Source organism: Sorex araneus, chromosome 5, assembly GCF_027595985.1.
Source record: "Sorex araneus isolate mSorAra2 chromosome 5, mSorAra2.pri, whole genome shotgun sequence".
NCBI lineage: Eukaryota > Metazoa > Chordata > Mammalia > Eulipotyphla > Soricidae > Sorex > Sorex araneus.
Window position 1 is genome coordinate 83,700,209 of NC_073306.1, and position 20,641 is coordinate 83,720,849.

Genomic DNA, 20,641 nt, shown 5'->3' on the forward strand with positions numbered 1-20,641 from the left:
GCATCTCTCACGCCGGGGCTTTTTCTCCCTCTTCCTGTCGCTGTCGTGTACCTCTGTGGCTCATTCATTCCCAGTTTCCTGTCTCCTGCTGTCTCTAGGAGGGAGTCCTTGTCGCTCTGCCCCTCCCTTCCCTCTGAAGCCTACTCTCCCGTTCCTTAGGGGCCTCCAGGCCCGGCCCTCCCTGCCACATTTGGAGGAGAGCAGGAGCACTGGCTGCAAAGCAAGGCGGGGACATGGCAGGACCCAGTCCGTGGCCAGGGGTCGCGTGCCTACTTGCCAGCTTCCTCTCCCTGGGATGTGGCCTGGATACACCAAAGGGTGAGTACCCCCACTTCTCTCCTGCAGCCCCCTCCACCTCTCTGGCAGCCCTGCAGAATCCCCCTGCCTCCGGGCTGGGTTAGTATGGGAAATTTATAGAGTTAAGGAGGTTGTTATCTTCCCCACTTAGGGGCCAAATCTCCCCATTCCTTGAAGGATCTGGAATCTGAAGGAGGAACAGGTATCCTGGGTTCTGGGAGGAAATCGCCATCCAGTAAAATCTGAATGAGAGCCCAGAAAGGGGCAGGGTTACTTAATGGTGGTTTCTAGGGCTGCTGAAAGGAAAAAAGGGGTGTGAGGATGACTGGTAGCCTGGCACCACTAAGTGCCCAAACCCTTTGTGAGGGAAAGAAGCAAAGACCTGAGCAGTGGGGAGACAGGCCCTGCCTCCCCCTGGTCCTGTGGCCCCCTTCCACTCTTAGGGTCCACCCCCCAAAGAAGGGACTACATGGTCCAGGGCCTCAAGAGGGGTACTCTTTGCTGGAGACCCCACCTTCCCATGCTGTGTCTGGTATTTGGAAGGTGCAGGTGGTACCTGGTGACGCTGGTGATGTTAGAGGCTTGAAGGGCAAGCAGGAGCGATCTGGGTGCCCCTTTGACAGTCCTGCCAAGGAAGCCGGAAACCCAGGCTTTGTGCCTGCCCTCAGGGTTCCATGACACCCTCACATGGAACCTCCCCTTCCACAGACAGAGCGAGGCAAGTGGTTTGGGGTGAGGGTCCCTGCAAGAAGGGTGCAAGTCAACAAAAGCACTACCTCCCTTTCCTCCCCTCTGCCCCGCTCGCCAGGACGGTCGGCACATGCCAACCTGGAGTGTGGTTGTCCAAACAGGAGCACGTCGGGGGTGTTTGGTCAGGGGACCCAGATGTGCCTTTCCCAGTCGCACCCTGCACAGTCTGGCCTGAGCGAGGCAGGCAGGGGTTAATCTGTGAAGGTCCCTGCCTTGTTTTTCCAAAGGGCTCTCATCAGGGGAGCCCTAAAGAGGCAAGGGCATGATGGGAAGTGGCATGTGGGCGCCTGAGAGAACCCCCCATCTGCCTCAGAGTCTGATTGCCTTTGCCTCGAGAGCCCACAAGTGTTTTCTCCTTCTCTCTCTGCTGTGTGCCTGTGTACCTGCGTTTGCTCTTCTACTCACACACTCACGCACACCACACACACCAAACACATGTCACATCATACACCACATACACTCACCACACACACCAAACACACATCACATCATACACCACACACACTCACCACACACACCACACACACTCGACACACACCACACACACTTGACACACACCACACACACTCACACTCACCACACACCCCACACACACTTGCCACACATATTCACACTTGCCACACACCACACACTCTCACACTCACCATACACACCACACACTCTCACACTCACCACACACACTCACACTCACCACACACATTCACATTTACCACACTCCCACATACACATCACACACACCAAACATACCAAAAACACTCTCATCACACACACAACATACATACTTATTACACACACCACACACACACAAAATCATTACATGCACACTATACACCACACACACCTCACACATATCACACACCCAACCTCATACATACACACAAAACCACAATCATATTACATACACTACACCCCACCCCCACCCCACACACCCTATATCACACACCACACCAGCTGTTGGGCAGAGTCAAGCCTGTGCCATTCACGACAACAAAGAGAGGTTGTGCCAGCCCTGCCTGCCCTGGGCCTGAGGGCAGGGCCTGGGTGAGCATGTGCATGTGGCTTGAAGAGTGAGGTGAGCAGGAAAACGCAGAGGCTGGAAGGTTAGCAGGACCTGAGCACACATGCAGAACTCAGACTTGAACATTGGGACCTGAGAGAGAACAGCAGGGAAGGTTCTGGCCTTGCCCAGTCAACCCTGGTTGGCTCCACATAGGGCCCTCCAAACCCCTCCTGAGCACTGCCAGGTCTGGCCCCAAATCCAAACTGAACAAACAAACTTGATCTTTCTGCACCAGGGCCTGAGCAGAACTGCATTCCCGGAATGCTGGGGAGCCCCTCTCCCCACAAATAAATCTTACTACCCCACACTCTTCTTTCTATTTCACTTCCCTCTCCCTCCCTCCCTCCCTCCCTCCCTCCCTCCCTCCCTATCTCCCTCTCCCTCTCCCTCTCCCTCTCCCTCTCTCTCCCTCTCTCTCTCTCTCTCTCTCTCTCTCTCTCTCTCTCTCTCTCTCTCTCTCTCTCTCTCTCTCTCTCTCTCTCTCTCTTTCTTTCTCTCTCTGGCTTTTGGATCACACCCAGTGACTCAGGAATTACTCTTGGTAGTCATTGGGGGACCATACCCAGGGGATCAAACCTGGGTCAGCTGTGTGCAAGGCAAGTGCCCTACCCACTGTACTATCTCTCCAGCCCCTCCCTTTGATTCTTAGCATTAACTCTGAATAACCAGTAACCAGGCATTTGCTTGGTTTCTCTAAGCCCCAGCAGGTGGGGGTTTCGCATCACTCCTTTGCTACATTCCTGGTACTGGTGTGGTGCCCCCTAACCTGGATGCTCATTCAGTTTCTGATGACTTGTGTGGAGGCTGACCCGGAAGTTGCTGCCTGAGCATCTTGTCCTAAGAGTCCAGATCAGATATGTGTGGGTCCCCCATATATTTATTCTCAAAAGCACATTTTGGGGCTCCCCATAGCCCAAAGTTCAAATTAAATTCCTCGGCCTGACTTTTTGGGGTGCTAAAAACTGATTCCCCACTAACAAGGGTTTCTAGGCCTGGGTACCTACTTTAGGTACCTTCCCGAGTTATTCCCCTTCCTTGCATTCAGCAGCACCCCAGAACACTAAAGGGGTGTCCTTGCTGTCTCTATCTGTCCCTCTCAGGAGTGCGGGATCATGAGGGCAGGTTCTGTAGTCAGAGCCACAATCCTCTAGGACACTCAGTTCAGGGCTCCAGGACCTTGGGTTAGTGAATCCAGGGTATCTAGGTCCCAAACCCCAGGGCCCCACCTCCTCTACTCTTCACCTTCCCCAAGTGGCTTCACCATTCCTCCTAGAAGGCCAGATTCTGGGGTCCTGCACTCACTTGTTTCCAAGGGAGTATCAGGTCCACACCCAGGGCCCCCAGAAAGGCTCAGAGGACCATGTGCTGGAATCAAACCAGGTTGGTGGTGTGCAAGACATATGCCTTAACCCTTATCTCTCTGGCGCAAGGAGCGTTGGGATTTTCTTTTCTTTTCTTTATTTATTTTTGGTTTTGGGGCAACACCTGGCTGTGCTCAGGGCTGACTCCTGTCTCTGCACTCAGTGCTCACTTCTGGCACTTGTGGTGCTGGGGAATGAACCTGAATCAATCAGATTTGTGGTTCCCCCACATATTCACTCTTGAAGGCACATTCTGCAGCTCCCCATAGCCCAAAAGTTTTAAGTTAAGTTCAAGTCTGCAAGCCAAGTGCCCTACCTTCTATACTATTGCTCCAGTTTCCAGAGAAGAAACTTAAAGGTGCTGAGGAATCTAGTGAGAGGGAAGAAGGTGCTAGCCAGAAGGAACGAAGGTGCAGACTCCAGAGCGAAGCTTCGCTGCTGGTTCGAGGAGGTCCACGAGAGCGGAGAAGGAGCTCAGTGTGGATGATCTGAAGGAGAAAGAGAAGGAGTTTGGAGAGCTCACAGGGGGCCTGGGAGGCTGCAGTAGAACTTCAGCTTTTTTTGTTTGTTTGTTTTTTGCTTTTTGGGTCACACCCGGCGATGCACAGGGGTTATTCCTGGCTCTGCACTCAGGAATTACCCCTGGCAGTGCTCAGGGGACCATATAGGGTGCTGGGAATTGAACCCGGGTCAGCCGCGTGCAAGGCAAATGCCCTACCTGCTGTGCTATCACTCCAGCCCCCAGAACTTCAGCTTTTTTTGCTTGTACTTTTGTTCGTTTCATTTTGGCGCCATGCCCAGCAGTGCTCAGGACACTTACTCCTGGCTCTGCACTCAGAGATCATTCCTGGCAGTGCTCAGGGCCTGCTCTTGGCTCTGTGCTCAAGGATCACTCCCAGTGGGACTGAGAGGACCCCATGCTGTGCCAGGAATCGAACCCAGGTCATTTGTATATAAGGCAAGTAAGTGCCTTAGCCTTTGTTTTATCTCTCTGGCCCCTAGAATTCAGCTTTCACATCAGTGAGATGGGGCCTGTGGGCTGTTTTGTAAGGTGGACAAATGCGACCCAACTGTGTTTTGAGATCAGCCTGGCTATGGAGTGGCAATGAGACTATCAGCAGACAATGGCAGAGGAGGGGAGACCACGGGGGAGGCTATGCTGTAAAGGCAGGGAAAGATGATGGGGAAAGCATGAGATGCACTTGGATTCTGAATATATATATATATATATTATTCCTGGAAGTGCTCGGGGGACCATATGGGATGCTGGGAATCGAACCCGGGTTGGCCATGTGCAAGGCAAACACCCTACCCACTGTGCTATTGCTCCAGCCCCTCTGAATATATTTTAAAGACAGGAGCTAGGGCTGGAGCGATAGCACAATGGGTAGGGCATTTGCCTTGCATGCGGTCAACCTGGGTTCGATCCCCAGCATCCCATATGGTCCCCCAAGGACCACCAGGAGTAATTCCTGAGTGCAGAGCCAGGAGTAATCTCATGGTGTAACCAATAAATAAATAAATAGAGAGGAGCTAGAATGATAGTACAGCAGGTAGGGCACTTGACTTGTACAAAGCCGATCCGGGTTCAATCTCCAACATCCTATATAGTCTCCTCAGCATCTCAGGAACAATTCCTCAATGTAGAGCTAGGAGCAACTCCTGAGCATTGCTAGGTGTGGGAAAAAAAAAACAGAGAGAGAGAGGGAGGGAGAGAGAGAGAGGAAGAGAGAGAGGAGAGCCTGGGCTGTGGAATGAGGAAAAGAAGGGCAGGAAGATTGAAGTTGGAAATGTGATTGCAAGAAAGAAGCTACAAAGTAGACAAGGGTTTGCAAGGGCAGGTCAGGGACTTGCTCTGTCTGCCTGTCTGGTGGAGGTCCCTGGAGCTGTAGTGAAGCCCCAAGAGGCAGACTTCAGCCCCAGAGCCCCGCCTGGCTCCCACTCAATGTCCCCCTGCCTGTGTGGTCCCTCTCCTTCAAGGTCGTCGAGATGATGGGGCTGGAGAGATAGTAGAGGGGGGAAAGCTCTTGTCTTGCACATGGCGGACCAGGATTCAATCCCTGGTACTGCATCTGCTTCCCCTGTCCCCGCTAGCATAGCCAGGTGTGGCCCCCGAACAAAACAAACCAACAACACTCTTGTGTGTGGGGCGGGAGCAATAGTACAGCGGGTTAAGCATTTGTCTTGCACGTGGCCTACCCAGGTTCGATCCCCTGCAATCCACATGGTCCCCTGAACAACACCAGGAGTGATTCCTAAGTGCAAAGCCAGGCGTAACCCCTGAGCATTGCTGGGTGTGACCCTAGAAACAAACAAACAAACACCAAGCTGTTTTGGTGAGATGGTGCCCGGTCCCCCTGAGCTAACTGCTGCCGACGCTGTGCCCGCAGTGTGCCCGAGCCTGGACATCCGCTCTGAGGTGGCAGAGCTGCGGCGGCTGGAGAACTGCACCGTGGTGGAGGGCCACCTGCAGATCCTGCTCATGTTCACGGCCACAGGCGAGGACTTCCGTGGGCTCAGCTTCCCCCGCCTCACCCAGGTCACCGACTACCTGCTGCTCTTCCGCGTCTACGGCCTGGAGAGCCTGCGCGACCTCTTCCCCAACCTTGCCGTGCTCCGGGGCACCCGCCTCTTCCTGGGCTATGCGCTGGTCATCTTTGAGATGCCACACCTGCGCGACGTGGGGCTGCCCGCGCTGGGAGCCGTGCTTCGGGGCGCCGTGCGTGTGGAGAAGAACCAGGAGCTCTGCCATCTCTCCACCATTGACTGGGGCCTGCTGCAGCCTGCGCCCAGCGCCAACCACATCGTGGGTAACAAGCTAGGCGAGGAGTGTGCCGATGTCTGTCCCGGGATGCTGGGGACTGCCGGCGAGCCCTGTGCCAGGACCACATTTGCGGGGCACACCGACTACAGGTGCTGGACCTCCAGCCACTGCCAGAGAGGTGGGCACTCGCACTAACCCTGATGAGGGCCCCAGGAGAATGGGAACGGGTGGTTTTGGAAAGCTTAGCGTGCTGGGTCAGGATTGACCACCTCTGGTCTATCCTCACAGATCCCATGAGGCAGGGATGATTGTTACTCCTGTTTTGTGGATGAGGAAATGGAGGTTTGTAAATAAGTGAAATAAGTGATGTTGCTCAGGGCAGTCTCAGGCAGCCAGGGTGGACACAAAGGACAGCCTGGAGAGATAGCACGGGGACCTGGACACTTGCATGGCATGCAGCCAACTCTGATAATCACCATGCCGATGGCACCACCAGATGTTGTCCCCCACTCTACCCCGTCAACCACAGAAGAAAGTAAAGGACAGAGAGTACCTCAGGAAGGGGTGGGGCAGAGAGTCTTGAGTAGATCCAGGAGGCTATGTGAGGCAGTGGTTAGTGCAAAGTCAGAGCGTGGAGGACTCAAATCTCAAATCTCCTTGCTAACTATTTGCTTTGCCTATCTGTGCCACAGTTTCCTCTTTTGTAAAATGGGGCAGGGTACTAAGGAATGAGCTCTTCCACAAACACCCTCAGGGCAGTGTCTGGGTCATGGCTGGATCCCAAAGAGAAGGGTCACAACTCAGGGACACAGGCAGGCAGCCTGGGTCGTACTGGCACGTTCGGGAGCTGCATGTGAGTAGAAATAAGGAGGTGATGAACAAAGACAGGCCAGGTGAAGACAAATGTGTAAGACCAATGTCATCTTTAGGAAGTGAGGTTCATAGAGAGAAAAGGGCCATTGGAGGGGGGGGTCAGTATGCAGGAGGGGCACCAGGGACATGGCCCCGAGGACTGAAGCACGGACTGACCTGGGGGGGACCCTGAGTTCAATCCCAGGCACCTCACATACCCCAAGCATTGCCAGGGGCGTTCTGGTGCCCCCCAGTGCTCCTTGGGAGACCCTCAAATCAAGGTTCTGAGGTGGAAAAGGAGCAGTCTCAGAGACTGGGAGCAGAGCTGGGGGTGAGTGCCTTGGCATCAGGGTAGAGTAACCAGATCCCAGCTGTAGCCATTGGGCCCCCTCTCGAGGCCTCCCTGTTGGCTGTAAACACAGCTGCTGCCTGGTCCCCTCTCCCGTGTACACTATCAACAGCACGCCTGACTGACCCACCACACGCAGCGGCCCAGACAGTCCGCAGCAACTGTGCTTAGTGCCCAGACCACAGAGCCAGGGCAGAGAGCGCAGGAAGGCGGGCAAAGGTGGTCCCTCCTCACAACCCGCCTTGCCCTGGTGTGGAAAGGTTGGCTGGTTTACAGGCACCTTGCCCAGCAAGGACACAGGCACCAGGCCCAGACAGACAAGACAGGGGCAGCCTGGATGGCCAAGGGTACGGCTCTGTTCCAGGTTCTAATTCTCAGTCTAGGCACTGCAAGAGGTGGGGTGCCCTGGAGAGGGGTCCCAAGCCTTGCCTCAAAAGTTGCCCCATGGGGCTGGAGTGATAGCACAGCGGGTAGGGTATTTGCCTTGCACACGGCCAACCCGGGTTCGATTCCCAGCATCCCATGTGGTCCCCCGAGCACCACCAGGAGTAATTCCTGAGTGTAGAGCCAGGAGTAACCCCTGAGCATTGCCAGGTGTGACCCCCCCAAAAAATTAAAAAGCTTCTGTGCCAGGGAAACAGCCAGCAACCACATGCCACATGCTAGGGACTAGTAGGTGTTGGTGCAGAGCAGAAGCGATGGGGCTGGGCGGGAGGCAGGCAAGGCCTCACACAGTACTCTGCCCGCAGTGTGTCCCTGTTCCCGCTGGCTGGCCTGCACGGCAGCCGGGGAGTGTTGCCACCCGGAATGTCTGGGGGGATGCAGCCGGCCAGAGGACCCTCGCGCCTGTGTGGCCTGCCGCCACCTCTACTTCCAGGGCGCCTGCCTGCAGGCCTGCCCTCCTGGCACCTACCAGCATGAGTCCTGGCGTTGTGTTACTGCTGAGCACTGTGCCAGCCTGCGCTCAGTGCCGGGCCGTGCCTCCACCTTCGGCATCCACCATGGCAGTTGCTTGGCCCAGTGTCCTCCAGGCTTCACCCGGAATGACAGCAGGTGAGTGTCTGCCGACTGGGGGAATTACGGGGAGGGTGAGCAGGCTTGCTCAGGCCCAGGGCTCATGCCACAACCTTCTGCTTGCCCTTGCCAGCATATTCTGCCACAAATGTGAAGGGCTGTGCCCCAAAGAGTGCAAGGTGGGCACCAAGACCATCGACTCCGTCCAGGCGGCACAAGATCTGGTGGGCTGCACCCACGTGGAGGGGAGCCTCATCCTCAACCTTCGCCAGGGCTGTCAGTACCTTCCTCAAGGCCAGGCCCCTCCTCCCAGCCACACCCTTTCACACCCTTTCTCAGGGCCCAGCCTTTCCGGTCACGCCCTCTTTCCAAGCCACGCCCACCGATATTGCCACGCCCCTTGTGGCCACCCAGGTTAAGCACCTCTTTCATCCTTGCTCCTACCCACCGTCCCACGTTGAGCCCCGTTAGCCACGCCCCATGGACCCATCACTCTCTGCCCCTGCTCCTGCCTTGTTTCCCATTCCTAGACAACCTGGAGCTGGAGCTGCAGCGAAGCCTGGGGCTGGTCGAGACCATCACTGGGTTCCTCAAAATCAAGCATTCTTTCGCCCTTGTGTCCCTTGGATTTTTCAAGAACCTCAAATTAATCCGGGGGGACATCATGGTGGACGGGTAAGAGGTTCAAAACCCACCTCCAACAACTGCGTCTATCATCCTCCCTCAAACACTGCCAGTGCTGTGCTCAGGGCATGGGCCCTGGAACCAGCCCGCTTGCTTCCTGGCATGTCTCTTGCATTGATTACTAAACTCTTCTAATCCTCAACTTATATTTATCCGTAACTGAGGTTACTTTTTTTTAGGGCTATTATGGCTTTACTTAAGTTGTTCAATACAGAGTTACTTATACTGTACCTGAAACATAGTATAGGCTATACACATCATAGTTGTATATAACTTTGCATGAGCTGGCTGTCATTATTTTCTGATATTCTCAGCTGCAGAGTTAGACCCTGTGTATTTGAAACCTATTTCTATAATTTACCAGCCAAGCCCTATGCATACTTTTCCAAAATTAATGAGTTTGTTGTTATTTGGGGACCACCCAGCTGTGCTCAGGCCTTAGTTCTGGCTTTGTGCTTAGGCGTCACTCCTGGTGGTGCTTGGGGGTCTGTATGTGATGCTGAGGATTGAACCCAGGTTGATCATGGATAAGGCAAGCACTTTACCTGCTGTACTCTCTCTGGCCCCATAAAGTAACATTTAAAATCACTGTCCAGCCAAGCAGTTTATTATGTCTCCTGGCACATTGCCTTTTACCCCCCTCCTGCGGGTGGTGGACACACTCCAGCTGGTAGCCCCAGGCTGAGTCAGACTCCTCCCTGTCTCTCAAAGCCAGCAGAGTCTGGACCATAGCAGGTGCTCAGGTAATGTGAGGTGAGGGAAGGAGGAGAGAGACAGAGAAGCTGTTGACACCACCTCACTGATGAGAATGAAATGTGGAATTCGTGGCATATGTGGGGGTGTGCCCATGCCCCTGGGGGGTCTGGGCGTGAGTGCCCCCCAACAGCCCCTGCAGAGGGAGCCCATAAGGCACTCCCTTCTTTGCCCCTTGTCCCCACCTCCTGTGCAGAGCAACGTCCCCTGGCCTCCCCCAGGAACTACACTCTGTACGTGCTGGACAATCAGAACCTAGAGCAGCTGGGGTCCTGGGTGGCCGCCGGGCTCACCATTCCGGTGGGCAAGATCTACTTTGCCTTCAACCCACGCCTCTGCCTGGAGCACATCTATCGCTTGGAGGAGGTGACGGGCACGCGGGGTCGCCAAAACAAGGCTGAGATCAACCCCCGCACCAACGGAGATCGCGCCGCCTGTGAGGCTTGACCACCCCCAAACCCCACTGTGAGGCAGCGCACCTGCCAAGACCCCCAGACACGCACACACCGGGTGGCAGGTGGCGTCTGAAAGGGACCGCGATGTGGGTGGGACTTGCCCCGGGTCAGGGTCGGGGCTCCAGCAAGCATAGCGAGCAGGTGTTCGCCCCCTCTCCCTGCGCAGGCCAGACTCGCACGCTGCGTTTCGTGTCCAACATCACCCAGACTGACCGTATCTTGCTGCGCTGGGAGCGCTACGAGCCCCTGGAGGCTCGGGACCTTCTCAGTTTCATCGTGTACTACAAGGAGTCGTGAGTGCGGGTAGAGGTGCCAGTGTCAGACGGGCGGGGCCGGGGCGCAGGAATAGTGGGCGGGGCCACACAGGGCGGGGCCAGAACGGGGCGGGCCAATGGTTGAGACGGTGGGCAGTGGGCAGGGTAACGTGGGACGGAGTCAGAAGGGGGCGGGGCCCGAATGGGGCAGGGCTGGGGATGCAAGTAATTGAAGGTATGGCCTCTCTCTCATCTACCTTAGTCTCCTCCCCCATGCCTCAGTTTCACTTCACCAGCGAAATGCAGAGGACACTTAGGACTTCTGGGAGCCCAGCAGAGGCACCTCGCTGGGAAGGCTTGGATAATTAAACTTCTATTTACGATGCTAATGTTCTGTACTGACCACATGCTCCTGCCCCAGCAGCGGTTTGGGGAGTACCCACTAATTTGGCCAGTTTTATGCGATGGTTTGCCAGCATTTAATTAAAGCCCAAAGAAGGGAGGGAGCAAGTCCAGCCAGGGGCTGCCTGCTTGGAGAGAGTGAGCTGATGATAGCACAAGAGATCTTGGATTAGGGATGGCAGGCGGGTGCCACTACAGCACCCACTATGCATACCCTTCCTCAGGGCTTTCCAACTCTGCTCCCAACGAAGGCAAACATTTCTAACTCTCTTTCACTGTTCCTCAGTTCTGCCCTGACTCAGCATCAACTCCAATCCCTTTGACCTCCTCCAAGGCATCAAATACCCTACACATCAGGGTGATGGCCCATTGTGACTATTTGATCAACCTTGATAGAGGTAAAACCTCCAGGAAGCAGCAGCCCTTCCCAGAAGCCAGTGGGTGCATCCAAGCCCAGACCTTACTCTGGCCTCAGGCAGCCAGTGGTGAGGGGAGCACCATGGAACCCCATACAGCCCCTCCATTAGTGCTCCCTGAGTGTAGAACCAAAAGTAAGCCCCCACCGCTCTCCCCCCCCCAAAAAAAACATTTTTTGGGCCAGAGCAATGGGTAGAGCAACTACCTTGCATGCGGCTGACCTGGGTTAAATCCCCGGCATCCCATATGGTCCCCTGAGCACCGCCAGAAGTAATTCCTGAGTGCAGAGCCAGGAGTAGCTCCTGAGCATTGCCTGGTATGACCCAAAAAACCAAAATAAAACAAAAAACAAACAAACAAAAAAACCAGGTTGGCTGCATACCAAGCAAGAGCCTTTACCCCTGTTCTTCAGCCCTCAAGAAACATTTCTGATGGTTCTTGGAGACCTAACTGGGGGTCAAAACTCAGACTCCCAAACACAAAGCATGTGCTCTAGCCCTTTGAGCCATCTCTCCAGTCCCTGTGAGACTTTTTTTGAAAGCGCATTGAGATCAAAGTTTAGTATTCCCCGCTCAGGGACAAGGAAAGATTTAATCACTGAAAACAGCTATCAGGGACTGGAGAGATAGCATTTGCCTTGCAAGCAGCCTCTCCTGAACTGATCCCCATCACCGTTCACGGTCCTTTAGGCACCACCAGAAGTGATTTCTGAGCACAGAGCCAGCATTAAGCCCTGAGCACTGCTGGTGTGGTCCATAAACCAAAATAAATAAAAATTTAAAAATGACTAGTTTCACAAGGTCCACAGGGTCTAACAGAAGGCTCAATCAGCTGGAGCAATGGTACAGCTGGTAAGGGCACTTGCCTTGCATGTTGATGGTTCTATCCTCATCATTATATATGGTTCCCTATGCCCTGCCAGGAGTGATCCCTGAGATTAGAGCCAGGAGTAAGCCCTGAAAACCATGGGGAGTAGGAAAAACAAACAAAACAAACAAACAAAAAACCCAGGAGGCTCGATCATGACGTTGCCCTCATGCCTACAGGAAGAAGAATGACAGTGACAGTCTGAGATGATTCAGAGTAGGGGTGGGGGGAGGCTGAGCGCACTTCAGCTGCAGGCATGGTGTTCAGTCCGTTCCAGAATGCCACAGAGCACATAGGTCCAGATGCCTGCGGAGCCCAGAGCTGGAACCTGCTGGATGTGGAGCTGCCCTTAAGCCGTACCCAGGAGCCAGGTGTGACCCTAGCACCCCTCAAGCCCTGGACACAGTATGCAGTGTTTGTCCGAGCCATCACACTGACCACTGCTGAAGACAGCCCCCACCAAGGAGCCCAGAGCCCCATCATCTACCTCCGAACACTGCCTGCAGGTGAGAAGAACCCTTTGGAAGCAGTAGGAACTAGATGCTTGAATCCTAGTAACAATGAGGGGACACGGGCACCAGAGAGAGCCACTGGGTCACTGAACACAAGAGCCCACAGAGCCTGGGGGACCCAAAATTGGATCCTAGAAGTATGGGGCCTTGGTCCCAGAGAGGCTGCCGGAAGGAGAGTGCAGGGGGAACAAACAACTGAGCCAGCCCAAGGGCTTTTGGAGGGCAAGGCAAAGACAAAGGCTGAGTTCCAGGCAGTGGAAGTTGAGAGTTCTCTATTCCTGGGCAAAGGGCGGCTTGTGTCCCAGAGAGATTCTGAAAGAGGGGTCTGCAGAGCCTCACCCCTGCCCTACCAAACCCCTACCCCCAGCACCTACCGTGCCGCAGGACGTCATTGCCATGTCCAACTCTTCCTCCCACCTGCTGGTCCGCTGGAAGCCACCCACCCAACGCAACGGGAACATCACATACTACCTAGTGCTGTGGCAGCGTCTGGCAGAGGACGGCGATCTCTACCTCAATGACTACTGCCACCGCGGTGCGCGGGGAGAGGGCGTGGGCAGAGGGCGCAGGGCTCAGGGTGCGGGTGTCCAGCCTAACTGCAGCTTTCCCTGCCACTGCACCAGGCCTGCGGCTGCCCACCAGCAACAACGACCCCCGCTTCGACCACGAAGACTCGGAACTCGAGGCCGAGATGGAGCCGGGCTGCTGCCCTTGCCAGCACCCCTCTCCTGGGCAGGCCCTGCCACCGCTGGAAGCGCAAGAGGCCTCCTTCCAGAAGAAGTTTGAAAATTTCCTCCACAACGCCATCACTATCCCCAAGTGCGCAGGGGGCGGCGGTTACAGGCAGCGGGCGGGGCCTGGTCTGGAGGCGTGGTTTACAGACGTGGGGTCCTGGGGGCGGGGCTGGTAGGCGACTGGGCGTGATGGGGGGGCGGGGCTTACAGACACCGGGCGGGCCTTACGTGGAGGCGGGGCTGGGCGTGTTGGAGGCAGTGAGACGGGGCGGGACTTAAGGATTGGGCTGGGGCGGGGCTTACAGGAAGTGGGCTGGGGCGGGGCTTACAGGAAGTGGGCGGGGACTTGAGTGGAGGCGGGGCTGGGCGTGGTGGAGGCAAAGGGCCGAATTCCTAGAGGGTTTTCCCTGGCTTCCTCCAGGTCCCCTTGGAAGGTGACGTCTATTAACAAAAGCTCTCAAAGGTGAACAGGGTTGGGTCCTAGGCGGAGGGGCGGGACTTCGGGATGGGGGAGGAGGTATGGGTGGCTTGCCGCTGACCCTCACTTTCCGCAGCGATTCGGGAAGGCAACGCCGGGCTGCAGGAGCTCTGCGATTTGCAGGGAACAGCTCAGATTTTGAGATCCAGGAGGACAAAGTGCCCCGGGAGAGAGCGGTGCTAAGTGGTCTGCGCCACTTCACCGAATATCGGATCGATATTCATGCCTGCAACCATGCCGCGCACACGGTGGGCTGCAGCGCTGCCACCTTCGTCTTTGCGCGCACCATGCCCCATAGTAGGTGATCCCTCACCCTCTCCCCCTTCCCAGACCCCAAGGACCCTATAGAATTAATGTTGCAACTAGTGAGTGCGAACCGCACTAACCCCAGAGCTTCTGCACCCTCCCAATGTAACTGCTTAGGTTTATTAAGGGGAACGTGAGGGGCACCACATCAGGCAGTGCTCTGAGGGTGACTCCCAGAGATACTCAGGGTTCTAACCAGGTGCCAGGGATCTAACCAGGTTCAGCCATATGCAAAGCCAATGCCTTAATCCCCCCCCCCCGCCCCCCATTGTCTCCTGCCTCTTGGGTTTGAACTTGAAAGTGAGGGACCAGAGCAATAGTACAGCGGGTAGGGTGCTTGCCTTGCACAAGACTGACCTAGGTTCTATCCCTGACATCCCATATTGTCACCTAAGCACCGCCAGGAGTAATTTCTGAGTGCAGAGTCAGGAGTATCTCCTGAGCATCACTGGCTGTGACCCAAAATCCAGAAACCAAAACAACAAACAAAAACCCTTGAAGGTGAGGTGAAGCCCGGCTGCTTGATGCCCTGCCCCTGCAGGAGAGGCAGATGGTATCCCAGGGAAGGTATCCTGGGAAGCGGCCAGCAAGAGCAGCATCCTCCTGCGTTGGCTTGAGCCCCCAGACCCCAATGGACTCATCCTCAAGTATGAAATCAAGTACCGCCGACTGGAAGAGGTAGGAACTCCAGGGCGCCCAGGCGTGAAGCACCAATTTGCACCAATTTGCAGCTCCTCCTTGTCCAAGCCGACTGTTCTGTGTTGCCCTCAGGAGGCCACAGTGCTGTGTGTGTCACGCCTGCGATATGCTAAGTTTGGGGGGGTCCACCTGGCCCTGCTGCCCCCTGGAAACTACTCTGCCCGGGTTCGGGCGACCTCACTGGCCGGCAATGGCTCTTGGACAGATGGCGTCGCCTTCTACATACCAGGCCCAGGTACAGAGACATCCAGACATGCCATCCCAAACAAGCCCCACAGGCCTTTACACCCCATTCCCCCACTAGGTGCATCTTGGGGAGAAGGAGCCTTAGCGCTCTGCTTCCTCGTCTTGACCTCCCTCCTGCTTACCACTATCTTATCCTTTGCCAGAGGAAGAAGATTCTGGTGGGCTACACGTCCTTCTCACTGTCACCCCAGTGGGGCTCATGCTGCTCATCATTCTCACGGTCCTTGGCTTTTTCTACAGCAGAAAGAGGTGAGGGCCAGAAGGATAGCTTGCCTTGTAAGTAGACCCCAGTTTGATGCTAGGCACCACAGAGGGTCCCCCCAGGCCCTGCCAGGAGTGCTCCCAGCATGCAGAGCCAGGAGTAACCCTAAGCACCCTTCCCCCACCAAAATAAGAGGTGATAACAGATCCCACCAGTTCCTCACCTTTGCATCCCTGGCCCTCCACAAAAGGCAGGTGTGTGTGGGGAGCACGGAGGAGCCAGCAGGAGGCCAGCCTTCCAGCTGTGCATTCTTCCTGGGGTGCAGCACTGACTAGACCTGTTGTTGCCCTGAGCCTGGGACTTTGATGATGAGCAGTGACAGCCCCATGTCTTGGGAAACATCTGTCTGAATAACCAGAATTTGGTCACTGCTCTCAGCCCTAGGGTCAATAAAGCTGCCCCCGCCATAGCTATGGTGGGGGAGGGGGGTACAGGAGACCTCAACCCGTGGGATACTGAGGACAGATGCCCCCCTCCTAGGGCTGAGAGCACAATCAAAATGAAAATGAGGGCATTTGGTTAACTGGCTTCTGAGGATTAGCTAAGGAGGCAGGAATGCCTAACTCCTCCCCATAGCTGATTGCAAACCCCAGGTCTAGAGCCAAGACCAATTTGGAAAGTGATTAGTCAAGACTTCCCTGGGAAGTCCCTGGAGGTGTGGTCATCACCATCGTTCCTCCTCTTGCAGTGCCCACCCTGTCCCTTAGACAATGACTTCCTGTGTACCCTTCCAGCCTGACCTGAACCTCTCACCTCCCGTTGCAGAAACAGTACTCTGTACACCTCTGTGAACCCTGAATACTTCAGCGCCTGTGATAGTAGGTGGGGGGTGTGCAGACAGGCGGGGTGGAAAGGGAGAGAGGTGGGGAGGAGAGTGGAGACGGGCTTCCCACAAACCGTGGAGAAGGCAGCCCTGGGTCTGGGCCTCACCCAGAAGAGCAAAGGGGTTGGGGCGGGACCTAGAGCAGGCCCCCCTGCCAGACCCCACCTCGTGATGAGTGGGAGGTGCCTGGAGAGGGAGGAGAGAAGTGGATGTGGACCGAGCCAGGATCAGCCCCCCACCTCCTAATGTGCATCCCTGACGAATGGGAGGTGTCTGGAGAGGGAGGGGAGAAGGACGTGGGTGGAGCCAAGAGCAGCCCCGCCTTCCGCCCCGCCCCCCAGTGTATGTCCCTGACGAGTGGGAGGTGCCTCGGGAGCAGATCTCCGTTATCCGGGAACTGGGCCAAGGCTCTTTCGGGATGGTCTACGAGGGGCTGGCACAAGGGCTGGAGGCTGGAGAGCTGTCCACACCGGTGGCCCTGAAGACCGTGAATGAGCTGGCAAGCCCCCGGGAGCGCATTGAGTTCCTCAAGGAAGCATCTGTCATGAAGGCATTCAAGTGTCACCATGTGGTAAAGGCGGCTGGGGGCTGGCAGGTGGTGAAGACAGGGCCAGGGCTGGGAGTGGGGGCAGGATTCTGATGTGATAAGGTCATTTGGGGGGCGGAGTTCAGTAAAGTCTTGGTAGAGTCATGGCTGAGACTGAGTTCAGTGACATCTAGGGGTCAAGAGTGAGTGGGGTGTGGGGCTGGAGAGAGGACAGAGGGTAAGGAGCTTGCCTTGCACACGGCTGACCTGGGTTCAATCCCCAGCACCCCACATGGCCCCATGCACCAGAAGTGCACCAGGAGTAAGTCCTGAGTGAGTGGGGTGATAATTTGGGTCAGGGTTAGAGTTGACCCAGTCATAAAGCTTGGGATGAGAACTGGCTGTGCTCCACTTTACGGATTAAATCAGTGTCACTCTGAGGTCAAAGTGATGGCCATGGTTGGGGTTAAGAGTCAGCGGTGGGAAAAAAAAGAGTCAGCGGTGGGGGGCTGGAGCGATAGCACAGCGGGTAGGGCGCTTGCCTTGTACGCGGCCGACCCAGGCTGACCCAGGTTTGATTCCCTGCATCCCATATGGTCCCCTGAGCACCGCCAGGGGTGATTCCTGAGTGTAGAACCAGGAGTAACCCCTGTGCATCGCCAGGTGTGACCCAAAAAGAAAAAAAAAAAGAGTCAGCGGTGGTGTCTGGGTCAGGCTGTGATCACAGTGGGTCAAAGCTGTGGTCATGTGGGCCGAGGGCCTGTGGGACCCACAACTAGCCTCTTGGTCCCTCTCAGGTACGTCTCCTGGGGGTGGTGTCCCAGGGACAGCCAACTCTGGTCATCATGGAGTTAATGACCCGTGGAGACCTCAAGAGCCACCTTCGATCATTGCGACCTGAGGCAGAGGTGGGCAGCAGCAGGACACTGGCCCAGGGGCCTGGGACACAGTTGGGGAGGGGCTGGCAGGAGTCCAGGCTCCGGTTCCTTCTCCAGCCCCCTCTCTCGCCTCTAGAATAACCCTGGGCTCCCGCGGCCTGCCCTGGAGGACATGATCCAGATGGCTGGGGAGATCGCCGATGGCATGGCCTACCTGGCCGCCAACAAGTTCGTGCACCGAGACCTGGCAGCCCGGAACTGCATGGTGTCCCAGGACTTCACTGTCAAGATCGGGGGTGCGGAGGGTGCCAGGGGACAGGCTGCAGGAGAGATTCCCACACGTTAGGCATCAGGAGACGCTCTGTCCTGCAGTCCCCCCAGCCTCAGCATCCTCCTCCCAGAGCAGAAGGCTTGGGAGGTGACGGCTGCAGGCCCGCGAACTCACGCTTTGCAGGATTCTTTTTGTTTTGTTTTGTTTTGGAACCACACCTGGCAGTGCTCAGGGGTTCCTCCTGGCTCTGCACTCAGGAGTTACTCCTGGAGGTACTCAGCACCATAGAGGGTGCTGGGGATTGAACCTGGGTTGACTGCACGCAAGGCAAATGCCTTACCTGCTATACTATTGCCCCAGCCCCACTCTGCAGGGTTCTTGGCAGTCTGGGGTGGGGGGCGGGGGACGGGGGACGGGAGAAGCTGCTCACCTGCTCACCCCGTGCCCTCTCACTTTGCAGATTTTGGGATGACACGAGATGTGTACGAGACCGACTATTACCGCAAGGGCGGGAAGGGGCTGCTGCCGGTGCGCTGGATGGCCCCCGAGTCCCTCAAAGATGGCATCTTCACCACCCACTCGGATGTCTGGTGGGGTCTGGCAGGGTCAAGGCCGGGGAGGACTGGGCGTGCCTCCCCCCGGGCCTGGCTCAGGCCTCCCACCTGTCTCCCAGGTCCTTCGGCGTGGTGCTCTGGGAGATCGCCACCCTGGCAGAGCAGCCCTATCAGGGCCTGTCCAACGAGCAGGTGCTCAAGTTTGTCATGGACGGCGGGGTCCTGGAGGAGCTGGAGAGCTGTCCCCTCCGGCTGTGAGTCGCTGACCTATTGTCCCTTCCCCTGCTCCCCTGCATTCTGAGGCTTTTCCTTTCACACATGCCCAGGGCTTCTGAGACTGGCCTGTCCTAAACCTCTCAGTGGCCCCGCCCAGAGAATCATGCCCCATGGCTGGGACTTGGGGACCCCTCTGACAACACCCTCCCCCCCACGCCCACCCCCTCAGGCAGGAGCTGATGCGCCGCTGCTGGCAGCAGAACCCACGCCTGCGCCCCACCTTCACGCACATCCTGGCCAGCGTGGAGGAAGAGCTGCGTCCATCCTTCCGCCTCCTGTCCTTCTACCACAGCCCGCAGTGCCGGGCCGGCCGGGCCTCCCTGCCACCCACCGATGCGGAGCCCGACGCCCTGCCCAGCCCCAAAGAGGCCTCCTCAAACTGCAGCACCCCCAACGGGGGCCCGGGGCACTGACGGCACCCCGTTCCCTAGCTGGTCAGCCTCCCGGGGCGGTCAGGAAGACTCTGGCCGTTGTGGTGGGTAGATGCCCCAGAGTCCCCCAAACACCCCACTCAGGGGCACTGAGGAAGGCCAGGAACGGGGGGCCTGGGGGGCCTCAGGAGCCTGAGTTCTCCGTGAGGGAGGAAACATGGCCCCAGCCGTGGTGGAATGAAACCAGGAATGAGACTGGTCCCCCTCAGACCAGCCGGGAAGGGCTGCCCCATACACCTAGTGGGGTGGGGAGGACCCCACATGGTGGCTGGGTGAGCAGGTCCCCAGCCTGGCCCCGGAGGCCTGCCCTCCCCTCCCCCTCTCCTTCATCATACCCAGGGACCCCCAAGCTCGGTGCTGCTCCTCTCCAGGGGTATCCCTCGGCAGATCGCCCTCTTCTCCCCATCTGCTTCCCACTTCCCTCACACCCTCTGCTTCTCAAGCGCTGAGAGCCTCGCTTCCTGCTGGCTGCCCCCACCCCCCATCTCCAGGGAAGCCCCGAGAAGGCTCAATAAAGGCCCAGTCGGTTTGTACCCTGCTCCCTGAGCGGCCCATTATGGCTCCATCTCTCTGGGGTTACCACCCTGTGAACTTCCTGTCTGCCCCCTGGGAGAGAGAGTGGTGACCCCGGGAGGCACTGGGACCGGATGAAGACATGGCGATCAGGCATCACCTCCAAGAGGACCGAGCGGGCAGAAACCTCACGTCTGGCCTCCTCAGCCAGAGTCCCCGGCTCTTCCCTCAGGGCCCTTTTCTGGGCTGTCCCCACTCAGACTTTCAGTGGGCAGGTCTGGGGGAGGGGCACCTGTGACATCTCCACCTAAACACCACCGCCCCCCCTCACATGCACAGCCCCCAGCCTAGCCCAGGTCTGCCCTGAGCAGAGCCTTCTGGTCTGGCTGCCTCAGCTCAGAGCCGGGTGCCTGCAGACAGGTGGAAGGAACGAGAAGCAGCTTCCAGGTTCTCCCCCTGGTGCGCTGAGACCATTTGAAGAGCAAAGTTTGGTTGTCACCTTGGTGGCATGGAGGAGGCTGGTTATATAGTTTTGCAGCTGCCAGTTCCATTCCAGAGAGGGAGCTCAGGGGGCAGGCCTTGCACACAGCAGGCCCGGGTTGGTTCCCGGTACCACATACAGTCCAACACCGCCAGCAGAGTCCCCAAGCACGGGAAAGAAGCCCAAAGCACTAGATGCAGTCCACAGGCAAACAACAAATCAGCCCTTCCAGGCTAGCTGCTGCTCGGCCATCCTCGGGGTCTGGGGACATCTGTACTGCTGAGTGGAGACCACAAGTCCCTAGGGGGGGTCTTCTCCTAATAACAAGTACAGGTCACGTAACCTCACCCTGATCTCTGATTGAGTCTGGGT

At 56.8% G+C, this 20,641-nt stretch overlaps 1 protein-coding gene across 1 annotated transcript; it reads left to right on the top strand.

Annotated features, from left to right (window-relative positions):
* The first annotated feature begins 233 nt into the window (after positions 1–233).
* Positions 234–19,257, top strand: INSRR (insulin receptor related receptor). The gene is made up of 22 exons (XM_004619325.2): positions 234–318; positions 5,859–6,410; positions 8,183–8,486; positions 8,581–8,723; positions 8,978–9,122; positions 10,106–10,320; positions 10,506–10,632; positions 12,547–12,785; positions 13,159–13,326; positions 13,415–13,610; positions 13,947–13,988; positions 14,080–14,300; positions 14,851–14,987; positions 15,081–15,243; positions 15,398–15,503; positions 16,282–16,334; positions 16,681–16,910; positions 17,663–17,773; positions 17,880–18,039; positions 18,475–18,604; positions 18,688–18,822; positions 19,014–19,257. The coding sequence occupies exons 1-22, from the start codon at positions 234–236 to the stop codon at positions 19,255–19,257; spliced, it is 3,906 nt and encodes a 1,301-aa protein (XP_004619382.2).
* Positions 19,258–20,641: the final 1,384 nt, after the last annotated feature.

Bases quoted from the DNA above. Each gene is read 5' to 3' on its own strand.
- INSRR (XM_004619325.2), top strand. From the start codon at position 234: ATGGCAGGACCCAGTCCGTGGCCAGGGGTCGCGTGCCTACTTGCCAGC. The intron at 6,411-8,182 runs GTGGGCACTCGC...CTCTGCCCGCAG, and splicing joins CTCCAGCCACTGCCAGAGAG to TGTGTCCCTGTTCCCGCTGG. The intron at 8,487-8,580 runs GTGAGTGTCTGC...TGCCCTTGCCAG, and splicing joins TTCACCCGGAATGACAGCAG to CATATTCTGCCACAAATGTG.